This window comes from Oryza glaberrima, chromosome 3, assembly GCF_000147395.1.
Source record: "Oryza glaberrima chromosome 3, OglaRS2, whole genome shotgun sequence".
NCBI lineage: Eukaryota > Viridiplantae > Streptophyta > Magnoliopsida > Poales > Poaceae > Oryza > Oryza glaberrima.
Window position 1 is genome coordinate 29,612,005 of NC_068328.1, and position 14,929 is coordinate 29,626,933.

Below are 14,929 nucleotides of genomic sequence, written 5' to 3' on the forward strand. Positions count from 1 at the left end.
ACTTAGTGAATTTGTCGATCACCACGAATAGGAACCTGTAGCCGCCCTATCCTCGTGGGAATGGCCCGAGTATGTCTAGCCCCCAGCACGAGAACGGCCAAGTAAGAGGGATAGTCTGGAGTGCTTGCGCTGGTAGCTTTGTGTGTTTATTGTGGAATTGATAGGCCTCACACCGCTGAACCATGTCGCAAGCGTCTGTGAGGGCGGTTGGTTAGAAAAACCCTTGTCGAAAAGCTTTTCCGACTAATGTCCGACCGGCGGCATGTGACCCACAGATCCCTTCATGTATGTCGAGGAGGAGATGTCTGCCGTCGTCAGACGAGACGCATTTTAAGAGTACCCCGTTTGGCGCCTTCTTGTATAGATCGTTGCCGATCATACAGTAGATTTTTGCTTTACGGGTTATTTTCTCGGCTTCTGCGTCGTTCTCGGGCAACTCTTCGCTGCCTATGAATTTAATGAGTGGAGTGCGCCAGTCGTCTGTGGTCTCGATATCGGCAACAGCGCGCTCTGCCTCTATAGCCCCCGAGCTGTTGTTGAGGGCAACCGGGCTATCTTCGCCGCTTGCCTCTTTCACTGATGGCCTTGTCAGGACGTCCAGAAAGGTGCCAGGTTCGAGTGGCTCTCGTCTGGACGCATGCCATGCTAGATCATCCAGCTCGATGTTGTCCTTGCGGTATACATGTCGGACCTCGATCCCATCGAACCTTTTTTCCAGCTTCCTGACTTCTGCGAGATACTTGGATAACTCGGGGCTAGAGCACTTGTAATCTTTATGCACCTGGTTCGCGACTAGTTCGGAATCCCCTTTCACAACCAGTCGCTTGACTCCGAGTGCAGCTGTAGCTCTTATCTCGGCGAGTAGTCCTTCGTACTCGGTTGTGTTATTGGTCGCCCTGAAGTTGAGGTGAATTGCATGCTTGAATTGATCTCCCGAAGGTGATGTCAAGATGAATCATGCCCCTGCTCCTTGGCTGTTGAGTGCGCCGTCGAACGCCATTATCCACGTTTCGTTGTCGATTTGGTTGTTTGACCTGTTATCAGGCATAGTCCAATCGGCTACGAAGTCGGCGAGTACCTGAGACTTGATGGCTGTTCGTGGCACAAAGTGGACATCAAATTGGCTTAGCTCGACTACCCATTTCGCAATGCGGCCGACAACGTCTTTGTTTCTCACGACTTCACCGAGAGGGAAGGAGGATACAACTATGACCCTGTGGGCTTGAAAGTAGTGGCGTAGCTTTCTTGATGTCATGATTACAGTGTAGAGTAGTTTTTGGATCTGTGGATATCTTGTCTTTGTGTTGTGGAGAGCTTCGCTGATGTAATAGACTGGTCGCTGCACCTTCTCTCTCTCGACAACAATGACAGTGCTAACGGAATATGGCGTGGCGGCAATATAGAGAAATAATTCTTCATTAGGTTGGGGGGCAACAAGTACAGGGGGATTTGATAGGTAGCGCTTGAGTGCAATGAATGTCTCTTTGGCTTCATGTGTCCATACAAATTTGTCTTGCTTCTTCAGCAGAGCGAAGAAAGGTTGTCCTCGCTCTCCCATCCTAGCGATGAACCTGCTTAGTGCCGCCATGCATCCGGTTAGCTTCTGTACTTCCTTGAGTCTTGTAGGCGACTTCATGTTCTCGATTGCCTTGATCTTCTCGGGATTTGCTTCTATTCCTCTGCCAGAGACGAGGAAACCGAGCAGCTTGCCCGATGGTACTCCGAACGTGCACTTCTCTGGATTGAGCATGAGGCGGTATCGTCGGAGGTTGTCGAACGTTTCCCGCAGATCGTCAATCAATGAGTCGCTTGTCTTGGTCTTGACAACAATGTCATCAACGTAGGCCTCGACATTGTTTCCGAGTTGGTCGCTAAGTGCGCCCTGGACCGTGCGCTGGAAAGTGTTTCCCGCGGTTATTAGTCCGAATGGCATCTTGACGTAGCAGAATACCCCGAATGACGTGATGAATGCTGTCTTCTCCTCGTCCTCTTTCGCCATGCTGATTTGGTGGTAGCCGGAGTAAGCGTCGGGAAAGCTCAACAACTCACAACCGGCTGTTGAGTCCACCAGTTGGTCTATTCGAGGAAGAGGGAAGTGATCCTTGGGACACGCCTTGTTGAGGTCGATGAAATCGACACACATTCTCCATTTCCCGTTGGCCTTCCGCACCATGACTGGGTTGGCTAGCCACTCTAGATGGAGTACCTCTCTGATGAAACCAGCTTTGAGAAGCTTGTCGAGCTCTTCTCGTATGGCTTATTTTCAATCTGGTGCAAATCTCCGCAGTTTTTGCTTTACTGGCTTGGCGTCGGGTCGCACCATGAGTTTGTGCTCAATCACCTCCCTGGGTACCCCCGGCATGTCGGACGGCTGCGAAGCGAACACGTCAGCATTGTCGCGGAGGAAGGTGATGAGCGCGAGTTCCTATTTCTCGCCTAGTGATGCTCCGATCTTGACGGTCTTGTCGGGGTTGGCACTGGAGAGTGGAACGATCTTGATTGCGCCGTCCGGTTTCGGCGTCTTGTTTGTTTTGCTCACTTTCTTGGGTGGCTCAGTTGTGGCAGGTGGGCTGGGCGTGTGCTCGACCATGTCGAGGCTCCGCTTGTCGCATTGCACTGCCAGCTTAGCATTCCCTTGAATAGTGATTGTTCCCTTCAGTCCCGGCATCTTGAGCACTTGATACGCGTAGTGAGATGCGGCCATGAACTTCGCGAGTGCAGTTCTCCCAATGATGGCATTGTATGCTGTATCGAATAAAGCGACATCAAAGGTGATCTGCTCCGTTCGGAAGTTATTTGCTTGGCCGAAAGTCATAGGCAACGTAATTTTGCCCAATGGTTTGGACGATGACTGAGGAGTGATTCCATGGAAGGGTTGATCGGTGAGTGTCAACTCGCTTCGTGGGATCCCCATCGCGTCCAAGGTGCTGGCGAAGAGAAGGTTGATTGAGCTGCCGCCGTCGATCAGAACTCGCGTGACCTTGATATTCCGAATAGTGGGTTCGACCACGATCGGATATCTGTCACACCCCAATCTGGCACCGCCGTACAACAGCACCTGATAGGAGCGTGTCGTAGGAAAAACGGCGCGAACCGCTTCCTACGAAACCACGATCACAGTACCAGTCCCAGGACATAGCGCTGGTACCCACGGTGACAAATATGAATCATTGCAATCCTTAAATTAAATAGAGGACGTATTTACCTTAACTTAGGTTGCAGCTCAAGATAGCCTGAGAATACAACCGACGACGCGGACGAGGAAACACCAGCAGCAGCAGCAACAGCGAAACCAACGAACTAACACCCAACACCACAGGCGACGGCTGGGAACCAGGACGAAACCCAAATCTTCACTTCACTTCATCTTCTCTTCAAGGTGGAGAAACTATATATATTTATATAGAGCAAGGGTGAGTACTTTCGTACTCAGCAAGTCACGGGAATTTTAGGTGTTTAATGCAAGCTTGGAAGAGAGGCAAGGTTGTTTTGCAAATCCTTTGTTTTGAAATCATTTTGAAATCACTAAGTGATTTATTTCTTTCTAAGTTTGGGCCGGAAAGAGACTTGCGTCTCGATTCGACTTTAAGAGATGTTTTTCAACAACTCAGTTGGTAATGTACCGACCTCCCGGGTCAGATCATTACTTCTCGGCTCCCAGAGCCATTTCACTTGATTAGGCGGCTCCCAGAGCCTTTTCATTTTCTCGGACTCCCAGAGTCCAACTGCCCAGCAGCACAACAATCCGCTTCCACTCGGGAAGCCTAGTTTATGATGCCCGTAGACATCCTGAATCACACAGATTCGTTTCTTGACCACTCAGGTCATCCATCTGCCACATAGGTTGATTCTGGTAACGATTCCCACACCACAACAACTTTTCACAAAGCACAGGCAAACAAATCTACGCTACAGGAAACACCTCACATCCGCCTATGACCGTGGGTACGGCTGTTCGAACAGTTAGTTAACCTCTGCAGAGGGGGTACACTTTATCCACACGACATAACTAACCCGGATCACCCTGCCCGTGAGATCAGCCACGTCGGGAGACCCTATGGCTTTCATGACAAGGCATTTCGAAAGCCGACACAGAGTTGCCATATGCCAACGAGAGGGGTCCCAGACCGACAACAGGTTAGGTCCCAAACCATGCTGTGCCAGGAAGCCCGAGGGTTCTACCCGACACCACCCCGTTGAATCCACATGTCTCTTGTCATCAAGGCTTCCCTGGTTTGCTATTTACTAAGCCAGGGGCGTCCCATTGCACCCGTGTGGTCGCACTTGTTATATGCTCGGATGAATTTCCCACAGGAATCGGTCCTTATTTGCGAATACGGGACAATGCCACATAGACACAACCCCCGCATCACAAGTTTTCACAATCTATTTTATTTTCAAACACACCGACGCCACATGTCGGGTTTTCAAGGCTTCTCAAACTCATTTCCCAAATTATCGACAAACAACGGTGTATGTGGAATAGTTGGTATACGCGCTTAGAGAGCATGGATACCGAAGTACCACAAAGGTGGAGTGACAAGGAATCAAGGTAGTACAACCTACAGGAATTAGTGCGACTACAGGGTAGATTCGTTGGTTTGGCTTGCAAACCGAGGCCAAGCAGGTTATGTGAGTGATTCTAATAATGCAAGTTGCAAACAAAATAGTAATGATTTTCCAACTATAGGAGCAATTGGTCAAAGGGTGACTTGCCTTGCTCAAGGTCTTCACGAAGCTTCACGAATCTTTGAGAAATCCACGATTGATGAAAATCCGGTAACCGCAACTATACGCGAACAATCAAAAACTAACCAAAAGACCAAAATAAAGATCCTATTTAGACTAATTAATAGTGCCATTAAATAGATCTCAATTTTACGGAATTACTGGAAGTGGAACGGAGTCAATCGGTTGAGCGGTTGAGGAGATATGGATTTTGGAAGCTTAATTGGAATTTCTGGACAAGGGAAGATATTTTGTGGAACGAGGGGAAATTGATTTTTGAAATTTATAGAAATAATATTCTCAAGAATATTATTGACAGTCATTGACATGCGGGACCAAGGAAAATGATTCCTAGAATTTTGGAATAAGGAATTGATGTATGAAAAATGGAAAAAAAAGGATTTATTGAATTTTCTGGATTAAAGAAATGATCTATTGAATCTTATGGAAAAGAATATTCCCAAGAATATCCTTTAATCTCTCAATGACATGTGGGGCCAGCAGGGGGGTTTAGACTTTTGTGTGTGGGGGGGGGGGGGAGGGCTGATTTGGTGGAGGGGGAAATATGGACTTGTTGCATGTGTATTAGGCCTGGAAAGGAGGGACGACATATGGACTTCCTTTGTCTCAAAAGGCCGAGGAGGGAGGGGGGCTGGTGGGCCGAGCCCACGGGCGAGGGAGGGAGAAAAAGGGGGCTGACGGGCGGCTGACGTGGCAGGCGCGAACTTGGTCAAGCGGGCCCGCGACTGAGGTGGCGGCCACGTTGGCACGGGAGAGAGAGGGGAGGGGCCGGGCCGGAGATCGGACGACTCACGGCGGCCGAGAGGCGCCGGCGAACGGCGGCGAACCGGAGAGGGCGGCTAGCACCGACGGGAAGAGGAGGGGACAGGGAATCCATTCCGCGGCTCGGATCGGAGAGAGGAGGCGCGACGGCGGTCGGCGGCGATGGCGAAGCTCGTCGGATCGGGGATGTGGTCGCGCGAGGGAAGCGACAAGGGGCGCGAACTCAGGCCTAGCCGAACCGGTACGCGACCGCGATGCGCACGCGGTGACGTGGGACCCAATGGTCACCGGCGACGCATGCGCGGCGGCGTTATGCGGCGGCAGAAGCGGCGACACGGCACGGAGACAAAGGAGAAGGCCGGCGGCCTTGGGGCAGCCAGGGGGAGGTCAAGGGGATCCCCGGGAGCGTGGCAGCAAGAGGAATCGGCGCGAGAGAAGCCGACGACGGTGGATTGCGGCGGCGGCAAGCACCGGCGAGCAAAAGGGGAAAACACGAGGAGACGACGAGGGTTCGATTCAAAGGGGTGGGAGCATATCCGGGGTTCAAGGAATCCGTCTTCGGTGCCGGATTGGATGGAGTGGTGCCGTGGCGGCCCGGCGACGGGAGGCGGCCTCCGGGAGCGGGCGGCAATGGCGGCGAGGCCACGCCGGGAGGCGGCGGGGCTTGGGGCGGCGTCTATGCGCGTTCGGGAGGCTAGCTGAGCTACCACGCGAGCTAGAGAGGGAGAGGGCGAGCGAGAAGGCAGAACGGAGGGTGGCACTACCAAGGCGGGACGGGGCGCCGTGACGAGCGGCCGACGGTGCGGGAGTGAGCTCTCCGGCCTCGGGCCGGGGAAGGGGAAGAAGGAGGGTGCCCGGAGTCCCGCGTCACACGTTCGCACGCACACACCGGCTCCCCCCGGAGCTCGGTGATGGACGGCGACGGCAAGAATAACGGAACGACGGCAATGGCGCGGTGGAGTAGGAGTCTGAAGCGGGAGGGATTGAGATGGGGAGGGGAGCTCGGCTTTGGGCTTTATAGGGGGTGATGAAGTCGGTTTGGGAGGAAACCGACCTAGGCGGTCAAGGAGCGGGAGATGGCGGTTGAGCGTGGTCACGGGTGCAGCAGAGGAGGTGATGGTGGCTGGAAGGGAAAAAGCAAAAAGGGGAAGGGGGAAAGGAGCTTTGCTCCTTGCTGTTTTTGGGCGAGCTGAGGGAGGAGAGAGCGCGTGGGAGAAAGAGGAGCTGCCTCCGCGTCTTGGATGCACGCGCGCTGCGGCGCAGAGGTGGGGGCGACGACAGAGTGGGCGCGGGCGGCTGCGCGGCGCAGGCGGGCCAGGGCGGATGGCAACTGAGGGCGGACGGCCACCACAGCGGGAGCGCGCGCGGGAACGAGCGAAGGCGGTGGCGGTTTGAATCGGCAGAGCGCTGGCGGGGAGCAGCGAGAGAGGGGAGAGAGAATCGGGTGAGAGAGAGAGAGAGGAAGAGAAGAGAGCGAGCGCTCTCTCTCGAGCGCGGCGCACGCGTGACGCACATGCGACGGGAGGAGGGGGAACGGCTGAGATAGGAGATGGGCCGACGGGAGGGGATCTGGCCCATCCAAAATTAGAAGGACGCAAAACAGACTTCTGCAGAGATATTGAATCGGAGAGAATTGGAGTTTAGGTTTGAATTCAAATTGCATATTTGAACTCAGCGAAATACGGAGGAGCCAAGGAATGGATTCAAGGTGGACTCGGATATTTTGGAATCAGGACAAGTATTTGGCGAGGATTCAAAGGAGGCGATTGACCTTTGGAATAATTGAATCGGAATTGGAATCTTGAGGTGGAGGATTTTTGATCGCGATGAGGGGGAACAACGATGGAGATTGAATTGAGATCCATGGCACGACTTAGACTCTCACTCAAAAAACGAAATTTTTCGCAATTAGGATTTTGCCGAATTAGTTTTTAACGTCTCACGAAAAGCGGAGCATTACAATATCGCCCTGGGATGACAGCAGTCTTGGGGTGGTCCTCTTCTAAGAATTCTATCTTCTGTTCAGACCACTTTATCTTGGGCGCGGCTCCCTGCCACGTCGAACAGACTTCACGTTCCACTTTCTTGTATTCTCACTTTGAGGAGTATGCCGTGGAACCTCCGAAGATGTGCGAGACATGGAGATCGGAGTCTGGGTATACTGAGTCCGATTCCTGAGTAGCCGCCTCAGCGTCCTTCTCGACCACACATACTCGCTTGCCTTTTTCCAATGCCATGTGTTTTGCGAGCGACTTTTTGAAGACGAGGCAATATTCTAGAGAGTGTCTGTCCGACTTGTGTATACGGCACCATGTTTTCTTCGTGTCGCTGCCTTGTGGGTCTGGGCGCTTGGGAGGGTCCGCGTATTCTGTTGCGAGAACTTCCGCTTGAGCTTTCCTTTTCTCACTCTTGCGATTTTTCTTCTTGCTTGACTCAGGTGCGTCCTTGGCTGGTTTCTTCTCTCCTCCGGTCTTCGGTTTGTCGTTCTTGCGTCTCAGTGCATCGTCCGCGTGAGCGCATCGATCAACAATTTCGAATAATCTCCGAGTAGTCGTGACGCGCCTCGTTGCCAACTGCTGGGTAGTATAGCGATCTCTGACACCGGACTTGAAGGCGCGGATTACAGAAGCGTCGGTGATTTCGGGGATTGTATTTCTGCACTCATTAAAGCGCCGAACATAATCCCTCAAGGATTCACCCGGGTTCTGTGTCAACGCATGTAGGTCGTCTTCGATCGCGTGGCGCTTGTAAATTCCTAGGAAGTTGGCGACAAACTGCTACCACAGGTCTGCCCACGAAGAAATCGAGTAGGGCGGGAGATGCATCAGCCATGAACGCGCAGAGCCTTTCAATGCAGTTGGCAAATAATTCGCCAACGCGTTGTTGTCCGCTCCGGCAGCGTAGAGTACCGTGGAGTAAACCTGAAGGAATTCTTCTGGGTCGGTACTCCCATCGTACTTCTCTATTGCTCCTGGTCGGAATCTCTCAGGCCATCGGACATCACGCAGCGAACGACTGAAAGCTCTACACCCAGCGCTGGGGGCGGTGGGTTGTCGGCAATCGTACGTCCTTCGTGGATGTCTATCTGATGATGAGGATGAGGAAGATGACGACGATGACGATGGGTCACTTGGTTCCGGTGTACGATTACGAGGACATCGGCCGGGTTCTCGAGAATCCTGTCGCTGTCTCCCGTTGTTGTCCCGGCGCCGATCTCCATCGTCGTCGTCATTATGGAGGCGTCCTCGACCAGTACGCCCAGCACCCGCTCTTCGCGATCGTCGTGATCGTGGCGGTTATCATGGTCTCGGTCTTCGCTCGAACGGCCTCCTCGTTCTTCGTTATCGTGATGTCGTGAAGGGACGCGTTGTCGGGAACGGTTCTCGTTATCTCGTGCACGTCGCGCCTCTCGGCGGCCATTCAGGTGATCGTGAAGATCGCCGGTGCCACGAGGTGGAGGGGTAGCTCGATGAGGCGATTCCCGCTGTTCAAGGTTTTCGCCATTAGCACTGCCAGTTGGTGGCTGTTCCGGGTGCGCTGCAGCAGCGGCCTCTTCGAACGCGTTGCTGAGATTGGTCACTGATTCCCGTAGCCGTTCTGTCCACCGTGCGAGATCGTCGTTCAGAACGGGATCGTAGGGGGTTTCCCTCAGTATTGCGTTGACGGCCCTGATGTGCTGGGCCGGTGTAGTCACTTGATTTTCCGCTTCCGCATTGGCGCGCGCTGATGTGCTGGTACCGTCGATAGCCAATACCTCGCGTGGCGTACTTGTTGATGATGAGCCATAGTCTTCGAGCAGGTGCAGGACTGACGGTTCGTGGGGATCGATGTCGATTACCCCAATGAATCGATCTGAGATCAGCGTCGCTCCTTGTTCCTTGTCCTCATCCCTGAGGGGGATACGTGACTGCTGGACCTTAGGAGGTGACGTCTTCATGGCGCTGAGAAAGACCTTGCAGCTTGAGAGGTCGTGATTCTTTGTCTTGTGAATAGGACAATAGACATCACGAGTTGGAGAAGTACGCTGAATTCCACGCTCTTTGCAGGCACGAATTTCAGCGTTGATAGGACACCAGGAAGCTTGCAAGGTGTGTTTTCTGGTTTTGTGGATAGGACACCAGGACCTTGTCACCTCGGAAGTCATCCTCGTCGGCTCGTGATTCTTGTCGGAAAGACAAGGTTTGGCCGTACTAGGATCCTTCTCGGGCTCGGATGTCGTCGACGTTCCGTTCTCCGCTTCGGTTGGAGGATCCTTCGACATGGAGTCGTCCTGGGTTGTAGCCACTGCGTTCTCGCTTCCGGTCATTGATGGACCAGCCGAGATCGGCACCGTGGTGTAAACCGGAAAGACGATTTCGCCGACTTGAGTCCACACCAGCATTGTTGAAGCAGGGACTCCTTGGTTGAGGTTGGTGTTGACGCTGTTGTCGACGAAGCTGGATGACATAGAAGTAGAACCTTGAGCACCAAGTTCCCCTACCTGGCGCGCCACTGTCGACGGGGGATACCCGTAGACCGGATATAAAGGGTACTGGGGTACGCTGGTACGAGGATCTACGTAATACGACATCAAGCAGACAGAAAACAAAGATTATACTGGTTCAGACCCCTTGATAGGTAATAGCCCTAATCCAGTTGATATGTGATTATATGATGGAAACCACGGATTATAAAAGGAATAGCGGAACTCGATGATACCGACGAGATCGTAATCGAACAGGTTCGATTAGATCTCCCGGCGACTTGGCTCCTGTAGGCTTCAACTCCGTAGGCTGTGGTGGATGTGTTGGCTATGAGATTCGATGCCTTAGGTCCTCCCGGGGGGTCCCTTTTATATCGCAGGTCAACTGGTCTCCAGTAGGACTCGGAGACATCGGACCAGGCACGATACAATGATGACCCAGTTCTGTCCGAGTAGGACTCCTTCCATTTGTGAACTCCGTGATGAATTTCCTTAACGTATGCCGAAAACGTCCGTATACGCACAAGTGTACCATATCGATATGTGACGTATATCGAAGGGTAGAGGGTATACCTTACCCATAACCCTGACACGTTGGTACTAGGATATATGCGAGATTGTAGTAAAAAAGATGGAGACGAGTATTTTTATACAAGTTCGGGCCCCTGAATTGTCATGTAATAACCATACTTCTTTTGGCCGAAGCCGGTCGTTGCTTTTATTCACCATGATCACATCAGTACAATATTTGGGGTAGCATATCTAACTGTTGTCGACTTGGCGGTCTAAAGTGTTGACTCGTAGTCGACAACAGGCTAGCCTTCCTCCTCGAATCCGCATCCGGCGAGATAAAAAACAACGCTATGTCTCTCCTGACAGTATCCGTAGACACCGCAAGAGACTAGCCATACTTATCTCTGAAATTGATATCCGATGTCTTGTCTTGGCACATGTTGGCTCGTATGTTGATCTTATGTCTTGATCTATTGTTCTGTGTCCCCTCTCCTCCTAGGGGACCTTGTATTTATACTCATAGGTGTCCCCTTGTCCAAATAGAACTAGGAAAACCAATGTGGATACAATCCGAGTAGTCTTTGTCGTTTCCATGTAGAACTCTAGTTGTCTTTTCTTATCCGGAACTCCTCCTATATCCGAAGGTTGTTTCCGTATAAGACATAGTATGTGGTGGGTCCTGCCGAGATTTAGTCAACTACTATCAGGTATGTGGTATCCATAACCTTGACACATATGTTGTAGGATTTGGTTGTGTTTCAGCTTTTTTAAAAAATTGAAACATTTTCGATCTACTTAGTTAAACAATTCCGATCTACTTGGTGGAACATTGTACAACATTAAAAATAATTTAATAATAAGCTAAATATTTTTTTTCATCAGATTATATCCATGTGTGGTCTTGTTTTAAATATTTAATTGTAACGGATTTAATGGTGCCATCAGATCATGATTTGGATAAATAATTTAAGAGAAAAATAGTTTTAAAGTTCGCTTAGAAAGTTTTGCATGTACGTATGCATGATGACGTATGATGACGTGGGCATTCGATCCATAGGTGCCTCGTGATTAGTTGGTTGCTGAATTAATCACTTCCCTGGTAGTCTTAGTTAGTTAGCTGCTAAATTAATTACTTTGGTAGGTCTAGTACATGCAGCGTGTCCCGTGATTTGCTGCAAAAAATTGTACAACGCAAAGAGAGTTGGAGGATTTCCTCCAAGTCCAACGGCACACTCATCCGTTACTGTTCCGATCACGACCACTGTATAAAATGGATGATGGCCAGTGTGTAGCTAGTGTAGAAGCGAGATACTACTAGCTAGTGTATAAAGATTTGGAAAAAACTTCTCGTCAGTTGTCATGTGGGTTCGGACGTGCGCCTTGCTCTACTCGCTGCTGGTACTGGTTTCATCGCTGCCCGCGACGGAAGCTTCTCATCGCATCATCTTCCCCAACCTCCAGTCCGTCGAGGTTGAGCCCGAGAACGTCGACGACACGCTGCGCTCCGGATTCCACTTCCAGCCTCCCAAACACTGGATAAACGGTACAAATATAGTATGGAGATGGATTCTAATAGCTCGAGTGGATGTCCACCTGTTTATTGCATATCAATAATGGTTATGAAAAATTATCAAAAAAATTAACAAGATAGATCAATATGTAATATATCACTTCACAAACATGCAAGTTCAAATTCAACTTCTACAAGTTGTAACAAAACAACAAATTTAATTGCAAATATACATGTAATAATTTGAGTTTTATTTGTTATTTTTGTTACAATTTGTGGATTGATATATTACATATTGATTTATCTTGTTCAAATTTTTTTATTACTATTTAGATAACATGCAATAAACGGGGGGACGTCCACTCGAGCTATTAACAGTTTCACGTTTGATGGGAGGAACTGAACTGACTTTGCTGTAATTGACTTTGGGTAAATACAGATCCCAATGGCGTAATGTATTATAAGGGCGTGTATCACCTCTTCTACCAGTACAACCCCGAGGCGGCGGTGTGGGGCAACATCGTGTGGGCGCACGCCGTGTCGAGGGACCTTGTCAACTGGGTAATGCTCGATCCGGCGATCTACCCGACGGCGCCGTTCGACGAGAACGGCTGCTGGTCGGGCTCCGCCACCGTGCTGCCGGACGGCACGCCGGCGATCATGTACACGGGGATCGACGCCGACGGCCAGCAGGTGCAGAACGTGGCCTACCCCAGGGACGCCTCCGACCCTTACCTCCGGGAGTGGGTCAAGCCAAGCTACAACCCCGTCATCGCGCCCGACGCCGGCGTCAACGCCACCGCGTTCCGCGACCCGACGACGGCGTGGCGGGGGCCCGACGGCGTGTGGCGGCTGGTGGTCGGCACCAAGGACAACCACCGCGGCATCGCCGCGCTGTACCGCAGCCGCGACTTCCAGCGCTGGGCGCCCGCGCCACGCCGCGCGCTGCACTCCGGCGACACCGGCATGTGGGAGTGCCCGGACTTCTACCCCGTCGTCACCTCCCACGGCGTCGGCGGCGGCGGCGGCGTGAAGGTGAAGCACGTGCTCAAGGTCAGCCTCGACCTGAAGAGGTACGAGTACTACACGTTCGGGGAGTATGACCACGCCGCTGACGCGTACGTGCCGGACGCGGCGCTCGCCGACGGCGACGACGGGCTCCGCTACGACTACGGCAACTTCTACGCGTCCAAGACGTTCCTCGACACGGCGAGGCACCGCCGCGTGCTGTGGGGCTGGACCAACGAGTCGGACTCCGCTGCCGACGACGTCCGCAAGGGCTGGGTCGGCGTGCAGGCGATCCCGAGGAAGGTCTGGCTGGCGCCCGACGGCAAGCAGCTGATGCAGTGGCCGGTCGCCGAGATCGAGTCCCTCCGCGGCAACCACGTCAACGTCACGGACAAGCTCGTCAGGGGCGGCGGCGGCGGGAACTACTTCGAGGTGTCCGGGCTCGCCACGCCGGCGCAGGTGGACGTGGAGGCGACGTTCCAGGTGATGGACCTCGACAAGGCTGAGCCGTTCGACCCGGCGTGGCGCGGCGCCGACGCGCAGGCGGTGTGCGCGGCGCGCGGCGCGGACGCCAGGGGCGGCGTCGGCCCGTTCGGCCTGTGGGTGCTCGCCTCCGACGAGCTCAAGGAGAGGACGGCCGTGTTCTTCAGCGTGTTCAAGCGCGACGACGCCGACGTTGCCCGCGTCGGCGGCGGCAAGAAGCACGTCGTCCTCATGTGCAACGACCCGTCCAGGTCGTCGTACGCCGAGCAACTCTACAAGCCAACGTACGCCGGCTTCGTCGACGTCGACATCGCCCCCACCGGCAAGATTTCCCTACGAACTCTGGTAATTAATCTTTTTCTTTCGTTGATTCATCAATGTAATTGGAAAAGTGATTTTATCCTAAGGGGCCCTCGTTTCGTGCATACCACCTAAATAGTCATAAAATTTTTTTAAAAAAATTGGTAACATAAATTAATATAAAATATATCACTACACAAACATGCAAGTTTAAATTTAACTTCTACAAGTTGTAACAAAAATAATAAATATAGATGTGAATGTACAATAACTATTTTCGGTTTAATTTATTCTTTTTTTGCAACTTGTAGAAGTTAAATTTAGTCTTGCATGTTTGTGGAGTGATATATTTCATATTAATCTATATTGTCAATTTTTTTTAAAAAAAATTAATAACCATTTAGATGACATACAAATAACGAGGGATGTCTCATCGAGGGATGAAAATCCCCGTCCAATGTAATTTGCTTGTAATTGCTAATGATGTTTAACGCTGTTTGGTTTGATATGCAGATTGATCACTCGGTGGTGGAGAGCTTCGGAGGGCACGGGAAGACGGCGATCCTGGCAAGGGTGTACCCGACCAAGGCCGTCGGCGACAAGGCGCGCCTCTTCGTGTTCAACAACGGCGAGTCGGACGTCAAGGTCACCAACCTGAACGCGTACGACATGGGCTCGGCCAAGATCACAACAGATGCATGATCGGGTGATCCGGTTCAATCTGACACGAAATCTGCACGTAGTAAAAGAAGATATATATATTTAGGTTTAGCGTCAACTAGTCCATTGTCCATATACAAATATCAGTCAATTATAGTTAATGATTATACCAGTAACTAGATTTGTATAATTTTTTTCTCTCTTATGCATAGGCCCTGGTTCTGGTTGCTTGCTAATGTGTGCATTTAGTCCATGCAAACATCAGTTATACTTAATACTTATATTAGTAACTAGATTTGTAATTTTTTTTCTTATACATAGACCTGGTTGCTTACTTTTTTGCATCCAGACAAAATTAAGCCGTTTACCCTCCACAAAAGTAAAATTCAAGTCGTTAACAAGACCAATTCACAAGCACAACAAGTGATTACACGTGCACGCGCCAAATCAACACCCCGGAGTCAAGAACAGAGGCGCGCGCG

General features: G+C 51.5%; 1 protein-coding gene across 1 annotated transcript; it reads left to right on the forward strand.

Annotated features, from left to right (window-relative positions):
* Nucleotides 1–11,798: 11,798 nt before the first annotated feature.
* LOC127766632 (beta-fructofuranosidase, insoluble isoenzyme 3-like) lies at nucleotides 11,799–14,770 on the forward strand. The gene is made up of 3 exons (XM_052291739.1): nucleotides 11,799–12,029; nucleotides 12,436–13,832; nucleotides 14,301–14,770. Exons 1-3 carry the CDS (start codon nucleotides 11,846–11,848, stop codon nucleotides 14,487–14,489), a joined length of 1,770 nt encoding a protein of 589 aa, XP_052147699.1. The 5' UTR covers nucleotides 11,799–11,845; the 3' UTR covers nucleotides 14,490–14,770.
* Nucleotides 14,771–14,929: the final 159 nt, after the last annotated feature.